Source organism: Perissodus microlepis, chromosome 15, assembly GCF_051167445.1.
Source record: "Perissodus microlepis isolate ML-2025 ecotype Zambia chromosome 15, ASM5116744v1, whole genome shotgun sequence".
Classification (NCBI taxonomy): domain Eukaryota; kingdom Metazoa; phylum Chordata; class Actinopteri; order Cichliformes; family Cichlidae; genus Perissodus; species Perissodus microlepis.
The window spans coordinates 19,726,297-19,738,899 of NC_140475.1; the positions used below are offsets into that span (position 1 = coordinate 19,726,297).

The window sequence follows — 12,603 nt, forward strand, 5'->3', positions numbered from 1 at the left end:
CATAGCTGCTCAATATTTTCTTTTCCTGAGGAAACACCCACTGGACGAGTTTCATTGGATGGAAAGTTGGAGCCACAGGGGGCAAATAAATATTTGTCGGCCCATTTTTTTCTTGATATTTTTCTTGATTTATGTCGAATGCGTTACCAACTCCCTGCAAGTCATCTCTCTAGTGTTTTTGTTTTGCAGATGAACTGAGCAATGAAATTAATAATGCCAGAGAATGCCCATTCCTGAATATAAATCACAATTAGACACAAAGTCTGACATTCATACTTTCCTACATAGTAGTAGGATAATAATCTAATTTGCATTGGTAACTGTTTAACAAGAAAGAAGTAAAAAGCCATTTTTACAGGCCTTTGAAAAGAGAAAGACCTCTTCCTCTTCATCACCTCTGCAAACTCTTTAAACAATCATCAGATTTAAACCCAGAGACTTGATTACCGCGGGAGCATCGAGCCACACAAGTATGTTTTCACAGTTAGCAAGCTGTTGCTACCTGTTAACCATGTAAAGTCATGTGGAGAGAAGCAGCTTTAGTTACTAGTAGATCCATAATTTCCATGGAAGATATCGACTTCCACCACTCACCAACCTGTCAGGAAATAACACACTTTTCTCTGGTGACTGGGTTACTGTTGGTTGCTAGGGGTTCTCTGGGCCTGCTTGAATGGGGCTTTAGTAATGGACATTTCTGTCCATGCTGTAGGTCTTGGGATTTAATAATGTTAAAAGTCTGCCTTTAAACATTTTGTTTTACATTTAAATTCAACATCAGTGGGAGTCTGTGTTTACAATAATTCCTTGTTTACTTTGCTGAGGCATTAATGGAACATAAACTAAAACTTCCTGAGTTGAGTCAATAGAGCGGAGGAGCTCAGTGGCAGACGGGCGTCACGCTGTGTGAAATAATGCTTTTGTACCTCCAATTACTTAACAGATGGGGAGGGAGAGGCTGATGGAGTGCAGAGGTGTGTGCAGGTCTTTGTGTGCACAGTGTCATCTATCCTTGTCTAGATATTTATCATGTTTGATCTAACAGTCTTGTCTGAAGAATTACCCCGCCATCAGTATCTCTTGACTTTTAATAACTATTCCGGTCCACTTTAATTGTATTGTTGCGGTCATGATGATGCTCTAGCACACATGAGAACATTTGTTTTCTTCCTCATTGTTAGATTTAAAGCATCTTCAGAGAACCGTTGTTTCCTTTTATCGCTCGTATTATTTTTCTCCCCGCTTTGGTTCTGTTCTCATGGATCCATGGTTTTTGGAGCAATGTGTTCTTAACAGTTTGGTAGAATTTTATATGAAGTGGTTAACTGAGATTGTGACAGGCAGAAAAGTGGCATATTTCCCATATTAGTGTTGGCAGCCCTGGATAAACATGATGACAGCCAGCATATTTTACAGCAACAGTATGAACCACCTTTGTCCCGCTGAAAGAAGGAATTAAAAGTGAAGGCTTTACTGTTAAAATTCACAGATACACTTGTGAATAAGACAGTAAAGAACTCAAAACTAACAAAAAAGCACATTTAAAGGAATAACAAAACAAATAACTCACACACTGTTTAGAAACTGGGGCACAGCATTGTTCCCCTGAGAATAAAAATATGTATTCATGGCAGCAGTTCATGGGATTTCATTGGCTAACTACTAATACCCATTGAAAAATAAAGTAGCTCAGGAAATCACACCCTAATTTACTGTAATGTCCTTTTTGATTATTATTTGAAAAGTTTATTTTTTAAGGAAAAGAAGAATAAAGAAGAACTAGGCGAAACAGAGAATGACAAAGCGATCTCATATTTTCCTTTACGGCGCTGTTCACATATTATATCTGAGGTGTTTGAAAGAGAGGATAAAATTAGATTATAAAGAGAGAGACAGCAGATAAGCAGACAAAAAAAAGATGATAGATCAACTCAGACAAGATGCAAAAGTAAATAAATCTCTCCCCCAAACGAGCCCAACACTGGGAATTTTATCTCGTCTTCCGCAGTTGTGAAATCAAAGGCTGATATCTGCTGTAATTGAAAGAGTATATTAAGTTATAATGTCCCATATCATTCGATAAATGCTCTTCCAATTAGCCTTTGTTTCTTTCTTTAATTCTGCCAGCTTTCTTTCCTAATTTCCCTTCATCTCCTGCTCCAACGCCAGCCAAGATTTGGATGAGATGAAGAGTAAAATGAGTAAATTGGTCATTAAAGACTCATCTGGCCAATCACCATTGTGCTTGATTGTTCTGAAGGTTTTGGACTTAAAAAAAAACAGCCAATTACATTAAGTGAAAATGCAGGTGGCGATGCAAATAGAAACAGTAGTTTGTGAATATGAAGCTATTATACAAGATTATGGCTTCTGGATATGTGAACACAGTCCTTGGCACAAATTGTTATAGTGCCAAGTTAAATTAGATTTTTCACAGGGAGAGGAATCATTAGTAGACAATAACGTGACAGTGTTTAATCTAATTCTGATGGTGTTAAGTGGCACTCAACTGAGAGTCTTCAGATCACATCTTGCTTCTTCATTTAAGTCACCAAACGTAATGAAATGTTTGGCACGTGAGGCCCATTTCACCTCCCGGGAATTTCAGAGTTGAGTATGTTAATGACAATGACTTGAGAAAGGTTTCAGATCTCTTTCAGTGTTTCAGGCTCCTCTGAAAATGGATTCAGCTCATTTTTTCTCCTCATCAGTCAACACAAAATGCTCCATGATGACAAATAAACTTTTTTTGTAATCTTTAAAATCAACCTTTTATTAGATGAGATGCCAAAGTTCTAAGAACAAACACCAAGGAGACCAATGAGGACTAATCAGAGGAGTGGAAACAGCTGGGAAACAAGGAACAGCCAAAACTAATCAAGGACAATGAGACAAAGGAAGCAGTCTATTGTGTCTAAAACACATCAGAGACAAATGACAGTCAACATAAAACTGAAAGTTACTAAAATAGAAACACCTAAATGAGAGATGACAATTAAAAAAAAAAAAAAATTATATATATATGTATATGTGTATATATATATATATATATATATATATATGTGTGTATATATATATATATATATATATATATATATATATATATATGTATGTGTGTGTGTGTGTGTATATATATAACCCAAAGAAACCCTAACCCAAAGAAAAGCGTCTGGACTTCTTTTAGTTGCTTGAAGACGTTTCACCTCTCATCCAAGAAGCTTCTTCAGTTCTAATTTCTTAAAGTTTGCAAAGCTGTGAGTCACATGTTCCAATAATGGACTCGTCAATGCAGACAGGCTGCGTTGTTTTTTTGGGGGGGGGTTTTATGCCACTGTTTGGTTGAACCTACGCGTCATTCACCGCACCCCTGCTGGGAAAATCACTTGCTCATTTTCTCACTTTCAAAATGCGGCAGAATCGAGCTGCTTCTTGTGTCAGTGTGGAGCTCAGGAGAAAAGAGCAGCTCGGCAGGCGGTCGTGAGTAATTTCAGTTGTTGGTCATGTTTACATGAAGTCATTCAGTAGTTTACAGCACTGTTGTATCAGAGCTCAGATGAATCTCGTCTCTCCCATAATGACTGAAATCTTGTTTTTGCCATACTCGTCAGTTAAATTACCTGGTTCAACAGCTTGAGTTCTCTACTGGATTTTATTAAGTTTTATTAAGTTGCTTTTATCAGTCGTAAACAAACTGTTATGGCCCAAAAGAACTAATAGATCATTGTACTGGCCTATTTTCCCCAAATACACTGGCTGCAAAATGCAATTAAGTTGACAAAATAAGAACCTTACACGGACTCAGCTTATTGTGGCACAGTTGGAAATCACTGTGTATCCTTAAATGAAAAACAGTGGAGGATTTAGATGTCTCTGTGGACAAAGTGACCAAATAAGGGCTGCCTATAATGTGCAAGCTAAAGGAACAGTCCTCTCCAGTGTTTGTTGTATATGCCTGCAAAGCTGTGGTAAGAAGAAACACTAAGGCTTTTAATTTGAAAGAGTTACAGGAGGTGTTAAGTTGTGTCCTGAGCCCAAATAAATGGAAGGCCAATGGAAAATCTGTGTAAAGTTTGGCGGAGGGGGTTTATGGTCTGGGCTTGTTTTTCAGGAGTTTTCCTCTGCCCTTTAGTTCCAGTTAAAGGAACTGTTAATACTTCAGCTACCAAGAAACTTTGTACAACTTCATGCTCGCAACTTTCTGCAGCTCAGGTGGTAGAGCGGGTCACCTACTAACTGGAAGGTTGGTGGTTCAATCCCAGTCTGCATGCCAAATATCCTTAGGCAAGATACTAACCCCAGGTTGCTCTCCGATGCAGCCATTGGAGTGTGAATGTGAATGTATGAATGGTAGTTAGATAGCACTAAAAAACTTAGAAAAGTGAATGGGTGTGGTGAATGAACAAGTTGTATAAAGAGCTTTGAGTACTCAGAGTAGAAAAGTGCTATATAAGAACCAGTCCATTTACTATCAATCAGATCAGAGAATGCGAACCAGGCCATCTCAGTGAACATCAGCATCTGATCTCACAAATGCACTTCTAAACTTTCTGGAAAGCCTTCCCAGAAGAGTTGGAGCTGTCATAGCTGCAAATGGTTGGCCGACATTAAGAATGGGATTTTAGTCAAGTTCATATGTGTGGGAAAGCTGAGCGAATACTTTTGGCACTGGTGTGCTGCTTGTTGTTCAAGGAATTTGGCAATCTAACATTTATTTCTGATCTATTTTAAGAGGGGTCACAGCTTAATACTGCCTTAACAGTATCATGCAGTGACTTTACCTGAGGAAACAAGTAAATTTACTTAAAGAGGACCTAATATGCTCCTTTCCACCTCTGTTTTTTTCCCTGAACTCTGCGAAAGTGGCTTTGTGCGATTCCCACTTCAAAATAACCCCTATTAATCTTATAGTGCTGCAACCTTTCGATTAATCCACTGTCTGAAATAAACAGCTTCTCTCCCTTTAAGCCAACTTTTGTCTGCAAACAGAAGGTTTAAACAGTTTGTGAGAAATACCAAACCTGCCTCTAATACAAGATGCTGCAAGTCTTCTGTTTTTGAGATAAATAGTCTCTGTTGCTTTTTGAGAAAATACAGGAAATACAACAGACTTATGTCAAAACATATGTTCAGTTTTTGATAAAAGCTGTAATTCGGCTCTGTGAGCTTATTACGGATGTGAAATTATGGACACATTGAAAAGGGTTTTGACAATTGAATCAAGACACATAAGCCAGATTATTTAAAGTCCTGCATAAATTTAGGACTTAAGATAAAATGCTGTTCAGTATATTCGTTAAGAGGCTTTGTCGCTATCTGCGTTGTGTGCACTGATGGATGATTGCTTCATCTTGGTAAAGCCATTTTTGTTCATTCAGCTGTGTTCAGCATTCACCTATTCATCTGAAAAGTTTCACCCTAATGGTGGATTTAAAAATTTTTCTCAAGGTGTTAAACATGTTCGAAATAACCAACTTTAAAAAATTCTAAAGTTTAGTTTCCAAAATATTCTACCATATAGATAAGCTTTAAAATCAACATTACAAGCCTTATAGCTAAGCCTTTATGTCCTTCATCTCTTCAGCGCTGATTTTTATTGTTTCTCTTTTCACAGGAACGCGAGCTGTTGGGCCGGATCTCCGAGTTGCAGGAGGAGGTGACGAGGAGGAAGAACCACATCGCTCAGCTGGACCACCAAATCCACACGCTCAACGAGAACATCAGCACCCTGACTAAAGAGCTGGAGCTGAAGGGCAAGGAGGTGCTCAAGATCCGCAGTGAAGCCAATCAGCAGATCCGGTATGACTCAGTGTTCATTGTGTAGCACTGAAGTGAAAACCTGCGGTCAAACTTCACTTCACAGGGAGGAAAAACACGTTTTCTCAACACGTTCACAGCAAATTGGTTTCGTCTACCGCTCCAGAGTCTAACTAAACATTGTTTTCTTTTTGTCAACATTAAGTTACTGTTTGCTGCATTTACATTAGACTGCTTAATCCTCTACCTTTGTGACTGATCTCCTCTGAATATGCCTCTTTTTTCTTTTGTATCATGTTTCTGTGTGGCTCAAGAATGAATCGTTAAACTTGCACTTTGAACAGTTCTCACACACATGCACGTCCAAATATCTCAAAAACACAGAAAAGAAAAAAACAAAACTGCATCTTCACAGTGAAGCTTATCCTTTACTGTAACCTAGCAACCAAACTGCTGAATATTTTTCCTCGGGAATTCAGAGCGATGGTTGTTTGAGTGCCTTATTTTTCTTTCTTTTTGTGTCCATTTTTGGCAGTAAGCAGTCACAGTGCATGGTTCAGATTCCATTTAGAATTTTCTGTTGAATCAATTTTGAGTTTGACTTTTAAAAATGAGGAATTTAGGTTTTGGTTGAAGCACAATCTGCAGAGCTGAGAGTGAAAGCAAAGCTGGCATGTGTTCACAATATTCATAATCAGTCTTAGAAGCTTGACATTTATGTTATGTGGGTTGGCATTTATTCATATTGTGGTTTTCTAGTCTTTCTTAGTACTCAAACCACTTCAGGCGCATTCATTAATACACCCACATATAACATACCTCAGACCTCAGACGCACAGACCTAGAGACCAGTCGAGTGTTTGCTGGATGTTGTAATGTGAAATCAATCACAAAGACAGTTCTGCTTCAAAAACCTCCTTGCAGTTGATTTGGTCATTAGCTGTCTGCTGTGGTTACTGGTGGTTAGCATGGATGCCAACTACTAGCAGAAAGTTAGGTTTACCTTTGAAGAAAAAGTTAGATCTTACCACCGCAACTGACATGTGACAGTTGGCGTTAAACCCCGAAGAAGAAGAAGCAGTGTCCGGTATCGCAGCTGTGTCCAAATTCTGGAAGCGCATCCTCCTGTGCCCACATTTGTAGGCCGATTATGTTACAGCAACACGACGAAGACTGTCCAAATTCGAAGACTCCGACAAATGTGGCCAACAAATGTGCCCTTCGTTTCCCCAGATTTGAAGGATGGGTCGCTTCAGGCCCCAACCTATCCCAGAATTCATAGCACGGCCCTGCTCAGTTTCCAACAGTGGCGGCAAACGTTTATTTTCTGGGTCACAAAATAAACGTTTAACATATTTTTGGGCGAGAATGTAGCTGTGTAAACTTGAAATATCTGCTCAGTTTATCAAGACACCACATATTTTCAAAAGCGCTCCGACGTTTTCGGAGACGTCTGTTACCCACCAGCTTGATAGCTAGCCGGGGGCAAGGCTCACTAGAGCCCATGAGAGCACCAGACTCCCGGTAAATCGTTTTCAAACCCACCGCCGTCTTTCACTACTCAGATTAAACATGATATATAAGTCACTTAGATAACTTAAAAATTTTATTGTTTGGCTTTTTTTCATATTTTATTTGTTCCTGAGTAAATCGGTTTGGCTGAGATTAAAGTTATAGTTTTTACACAGCTGAATAAACGTCAACCAGACAACTGATTATCAGAAGTGTGAGATGCTCGAGAATATACTCCGGTGTCCTGTTATATTTTAGATAGCAAGGAGCAGACGGCTGAGTTTATTAAACTCCACCGAAACAATCTGCAAATTTCATTTACATTTAATAAACTATCATCTTGTCTTTATTTTTAGTCAGCACATACCTTAAACACTTAAAGCTGTAAGCTAATGATAGTTATATAAGAGCAGATGCATGCTGGTGCAATAAGCTGTACGCTGTACATCCAATGGATGCATGATCTGATTAGTCGACTAATCGCAAAAATAATCTGTGACTAGTCAACTATCAAAATAATCGTTTGTGGCAGCCCTAGTCTCTAGGCATGTGTGGCTGGATCCTGACCTAACATGTTTGGTTTTGCTCTGTGACAGAAAGTTAGAGCACACAGGAAACCCTGCAAGTACAGGGAGAACATGCTGGACAGAGAAATGTCCAGGGTAGACCTGAACCGCCATCCTGCCTATTAATGTTTTCTGTTATGATGTGATTGCACATTCTGCACATTTCGTAATGCATACATCTTTTGGTTAAATCTGCTTTATTTGAGGGCAATACCAGTTTTTGAAGTTTGGGAAAAGCCAAGCTAGATGTTGCTGTCTTCATGCTAATCTGAACTAACTGCAATTTTCAACTTCATAAGTAAGCAATAGAATGTCCTAATATTCATATTAAAGAAGTAAATAAGCATATTTCCTAAAATGCTGATCTAGACTTTTAGCTCAGAGCAGTAAACAGCAACATTAAACAGTTTGTTTCTTGGGGAAAAAACTACAGACGTCACATCTTATTTCTTTAATCCATGCAAAAAAACCATCTGAGATGATGCTGAATGTGGCATTTAAAGCAAAAAAAAAAAAAAGAAAAGCTGCCTTCCCAAAAATGTCACACTATTCCTTTAAAAACATTAGCACCACACTGTCAGTGACATTTCAGGATAGCTTTGGCGTGTACACGCTGTCGCCTAGAACACACAAAAACGCCCGCAGTGGGCCTGTCATCGGCACATGTGTCTGAATTTGAATTCTCTTATTATATTTGGATGACGATAGTTTCTGCAATCCCTCTCTGTCCGAGCCTGAGTGATGAAAATACACCAAAAGATAAAAGGGAGGAAAGAAAAGCCCGAAAGAAGCAAATCCGTCTCTTTAGTCTGCCTCTGTCTCTCGACCAGTGTCAGGAGCCCATTGATTAGAAGACATGAAGATTATTTTGGGTAATGCAAAATGTGGGCTATAATCGTGTTGTCCCTGCGGCATGGCATGAATTTTTAAAGTGCTATATGAGTAATGTGGTCCGGCTACTCATTAGCATCCATCACACTGTATTTTTAAATGCGCCCGTGGTGCATTATTATTATCTGTTAATTTGTGCGCCGCTTGCCTTTATATATGCACGTCATCGCTCTCTGCTGTCAGACCCATGCGCAGTACATTTCTTCTCCTGTTACGTAACGCCCCATCTGAATCCTGGTCACGGGGATAAAAATAGACTGATAAATAAATAAAGAGGAAGCAGAGAGCGGGAGATAAGACATGCGCCCCTCAGGGAGAGTTGGCCCAGTCAGAATGAGAGGCAGACGGGCATCCATGTTTCTCCCTCCATCGTCCTCCTCGCTTTCATCAACTCGTTTTGTTTTTTATTCTCCTCATTTCATTATCGTCTTTTATCATCCTGCCCCTTGTCCAGGTCTTCAAATATTGCTGTGCACATGTTTTGCAGTATTTTTATTAAATATTCATACATGTCAGTTTCATTATGATTTTAAATTAATTATGTGTTTGCCATGAAATTATGTTCTAGGAATTCATTCGGTGCATCCGTCTCTGGATTTTCTTATCTCACTAACATTTCCGTGGAGCAATCCATTATGTTTTGCCCGTCCTGGGAGAAAAATACAAAGCGAGAGAGAGAGTCTGCAGGACCTGATTAAGTCTTAAAGTGCAACCTCACATATTAAAGAGTAAAAATAAATCTATTACCTCTGAGTTACAGCAAACAGCACTTTATCCCAGAGCTTAAATTGTGATCAAGCAAAGTGAAACATGATGTGATGTGACACATGGGATATACTTAATATTTTTGTTAATTAAAAGTGAACAGTGCGATATAATGCAATTGTTTTTTCGGTCATTATCATGATTCTTTTAATTGGCAACAGCTCTGAGGTGCTGTAGGGGCACACCGATCTGATATTTGGGTTGGGTTTGAGTCAAAAAGCTGAATCACGTTAGACGGAGCTAAAATATTGCAAGTAATTCTGTGTTTTTCATCACCTTTGGTGAGACTAAGCATCTATAATACTATTTAAAAAGTATCTGCGCTCTACCCTTCTTGGCACGCTTTCATGCTTCAGATCATCAAAGAAAATGTCTGTTTGTTCGGGTTATCTTTGTCTAATATTAAGACTTGTTTGATGATCTGAGACATGTAAGTGTGACAAATATGCCAAAAAAACCTACAAAAACAGGAAGAGACAGTTACTTCCTCAGTGTGCTGTATCCCTGTAGACCAGAAACCAGAACTGTGTATGAGTTTAACACCTGCCACCCAGTCAGCATTGGCAGAGTCCTCCTATTCCTCCTATTTAGGTCATGGTTATTTGATGTCTATGGTGATGGTGGGCCGGTGGTTAGCACTCTCGAGCCACAGCATCTCTGGCACATCCCACCCGGACACTAAACATAGCCAGTGCAAACCCAAGTTATCAATACTGAGAGACAAGAAAACCACAAGTGCACTTATCTACATCCTATGTCTGCCAGCAAACAGCTAAACTTGTCTTGAACCTCTGCTGGTTCAAGACAAGTTTAGCTGTTGGCTCGTATGATTCAAAGGTCAACTGTTGATTCACTGTTTGCTGTTTCTACTACTGGCAAATTTTTTATACACCAGAAAATACTCTCTATTAAAATCCAATCCATGGAACACAACTGATAATGGGAATTAAGTTAAGGTAAAATAATTTCAGAAGTTGCCAGAAAGTCCTGCAAAGCTGAAAGCGACTCCAGCTGCTCCTTAATGGCATCAGCAAGATTGTCCTTCATTTCTGATTGTCTGTAGCTTCAGGAGAATCCCGGCTGATGGGTTTTATATTTTAAATAGTACAAATGCAGATTTGGCTCCGTTCACATCGCCCGGTGCAAATTTGTGTCAGTTTGTCTCATTGCATAGACTCTGTGTGTAAGAAGGCAGTGTGAAAACTTCATCTCACATTTGGTGTGATGGCAGTATTTTAGTGAGTTGGACACTGCATGCAAAAAAATCTTAAATGCTATTTCAAATTGTCGGCTGACTCTTCTTCTCGTTCCTCAGGGCTCATGAGCAGGAGCTGACAAAGAGACACGAGCGGGAGCTAGCCGAGCTGAGCGCCCTCCACAGCAGGGAGACGCAGAACATGCTGTCAGATTTCAACAAAGCCCAGGAACTGCTCAAAGACAAGATCTCCGCCCTTCAGATACTGTATGTACACATTTTAAAAACTATATGCCTTTAAACAGCTGTACAGCTGCAGACGAGTAACATTTAACAGATTGTGAGTGCAGGTCAGCCTATTCATCGTAGATGATGTCATTCTGCGTTGCCAGGGTCAAGTGCGAGCATTAAAGTATATCCCACTATATCCTAATAAACAGACTGTGTGTCTCTGGGGAAAATAACAGTAGAGGTAACAGTCAGATCTCTTCTACAGATTTAAATTTGTTTTTTAGACAAATGCTCTTTTTTTCACATTTGGGGAGTCTTTAAAAGAAATGTGGGTTTTCTGTTTGTTCATGCAGTGCAGTCACTACTTCATAATGAGACACTTAAAGCATAGACTTCCTTTATTCCTTTTTGGCCAGGTGGAATGGAGTATAAAGTGCAAGACAACGAGTTATTTTCTTCCCAGCCAATCACATTGTGCGTGTCATAAATTTTAAATCACTATGCTGAGCACAACAGTGCGTAACGAAACTGCCTAACCGTAAGCGGCGGCACCATGAGAGATTTACTGCAAGCTTCAAGCAATGAGTGCACCTGCAATATTTACCTGTGCTGCAGTCATCTGGAAATAATGTATTCAGTCTCCAAAACGCAAACAGATCGCAAAAAGAAATGATAATCCATGAATCAAAGGCTGGCAAAATAGAAACACAAACACCAGCACAGTATAGCGCTCCGGATTACACGTGTAGAAGCTGTAATGTGCCTTTATCCACACTCTCACACTCTCACATCTGTATATGGAATCAATTTAATTAAGGAACAACTCCCAGACCTGTCTTGGAAGTATGAGACAGCTGATTATAACAATGGATCTGTGCTGCCTGCACCGTCAGCACGTCTTCTTCACACAGACAGTAAATGTAAAGTCTGCTCTCTTCATCTAAACATCACTGTACATGAGCTGTTCAGTCCAAAAATAGAAACCTTCTATATATCTCCAGTGTCACCAATATCCTACCTGGAGTTTAAGGCTGAAGTCCAACTACACAAACAAACTTTTACAAAAAAATCATGACATGTCAACTCCATCAAATGTACTATTTCAAACATCCAAAAAAACACTTCCGAACTGTAAATCACAAATATATTGAATCCTTTACGTATACTCAGCATGGCCTGTGTGTTGCTGGATGATCTGATATCCTCGTGTTGGTGTTGTTCCCAGACCATCATGAAAATGTTGTTCCAGGTTCAACATTGCAAGTGACCAATCAGATTGTTGTGACGTCATTCTTTTGCGCGCCAAGCCATTTGTGCATTTATGAAATTCCAATGTTGCAAGGACAATATCAGTTCTGCTTACTGTTTATTAAAGGGTTACGGTTAGGGTTAGGGTCAGGGTCCGTTGATCGGCGGACAGAGGCGGTTTCTCGCAGCTTAAGTACAGTTTTTTGTTTTACGCCGGTTTTTCCCGAAGTCGCAAAAGTATGACGTCACAACATTCTGATTGGTCACTTGCAATGTTGATCCTGGAACAACATTTAGTATGATGATCTGGGAACAACACCAACACGAGGATATCAGATCGTGCGTGTGTTGCTAGTGCCCCTGATATTGTAAAGCAGGGTCATACTGATGTAGATAAAGCCTTAAAGGGCCACATCACAGAAAACAGAATGAAAACATGCA

At 39.5% G+C, this 12,603-nt stretch overlaps 1 protein-coding gene across 4 annotated transcripts in view; it reads left to right on the forward strand.

Annotated features, from left to right (window-relative positions):
* fam184ab (family with sequence similarity 184 member Ab) overlaps positions 1–12,603 on the forward strand; it is a 201,699-nt gene that overhangs the window by 162,872 nt on the left and 26,224 nt on the right. For all 4 annotated transcript variants that reach the window (XM_084953110.1, XM_084953112.1, XM_084953111.1 and 1 more), the window contains 2 exons: positions 5,612–5,796; positions 10,804–10,950. In XM_084953110.1, coding sequence (XP_084809236.1) covers positions 5,612–5,796; positions 10,804–10,950 — 332 coding nt within the window. The remainder of the gene's footprint in view (positions 1–5,611; positions 5,797–10,803; positions 10,951–12,603) is intronic.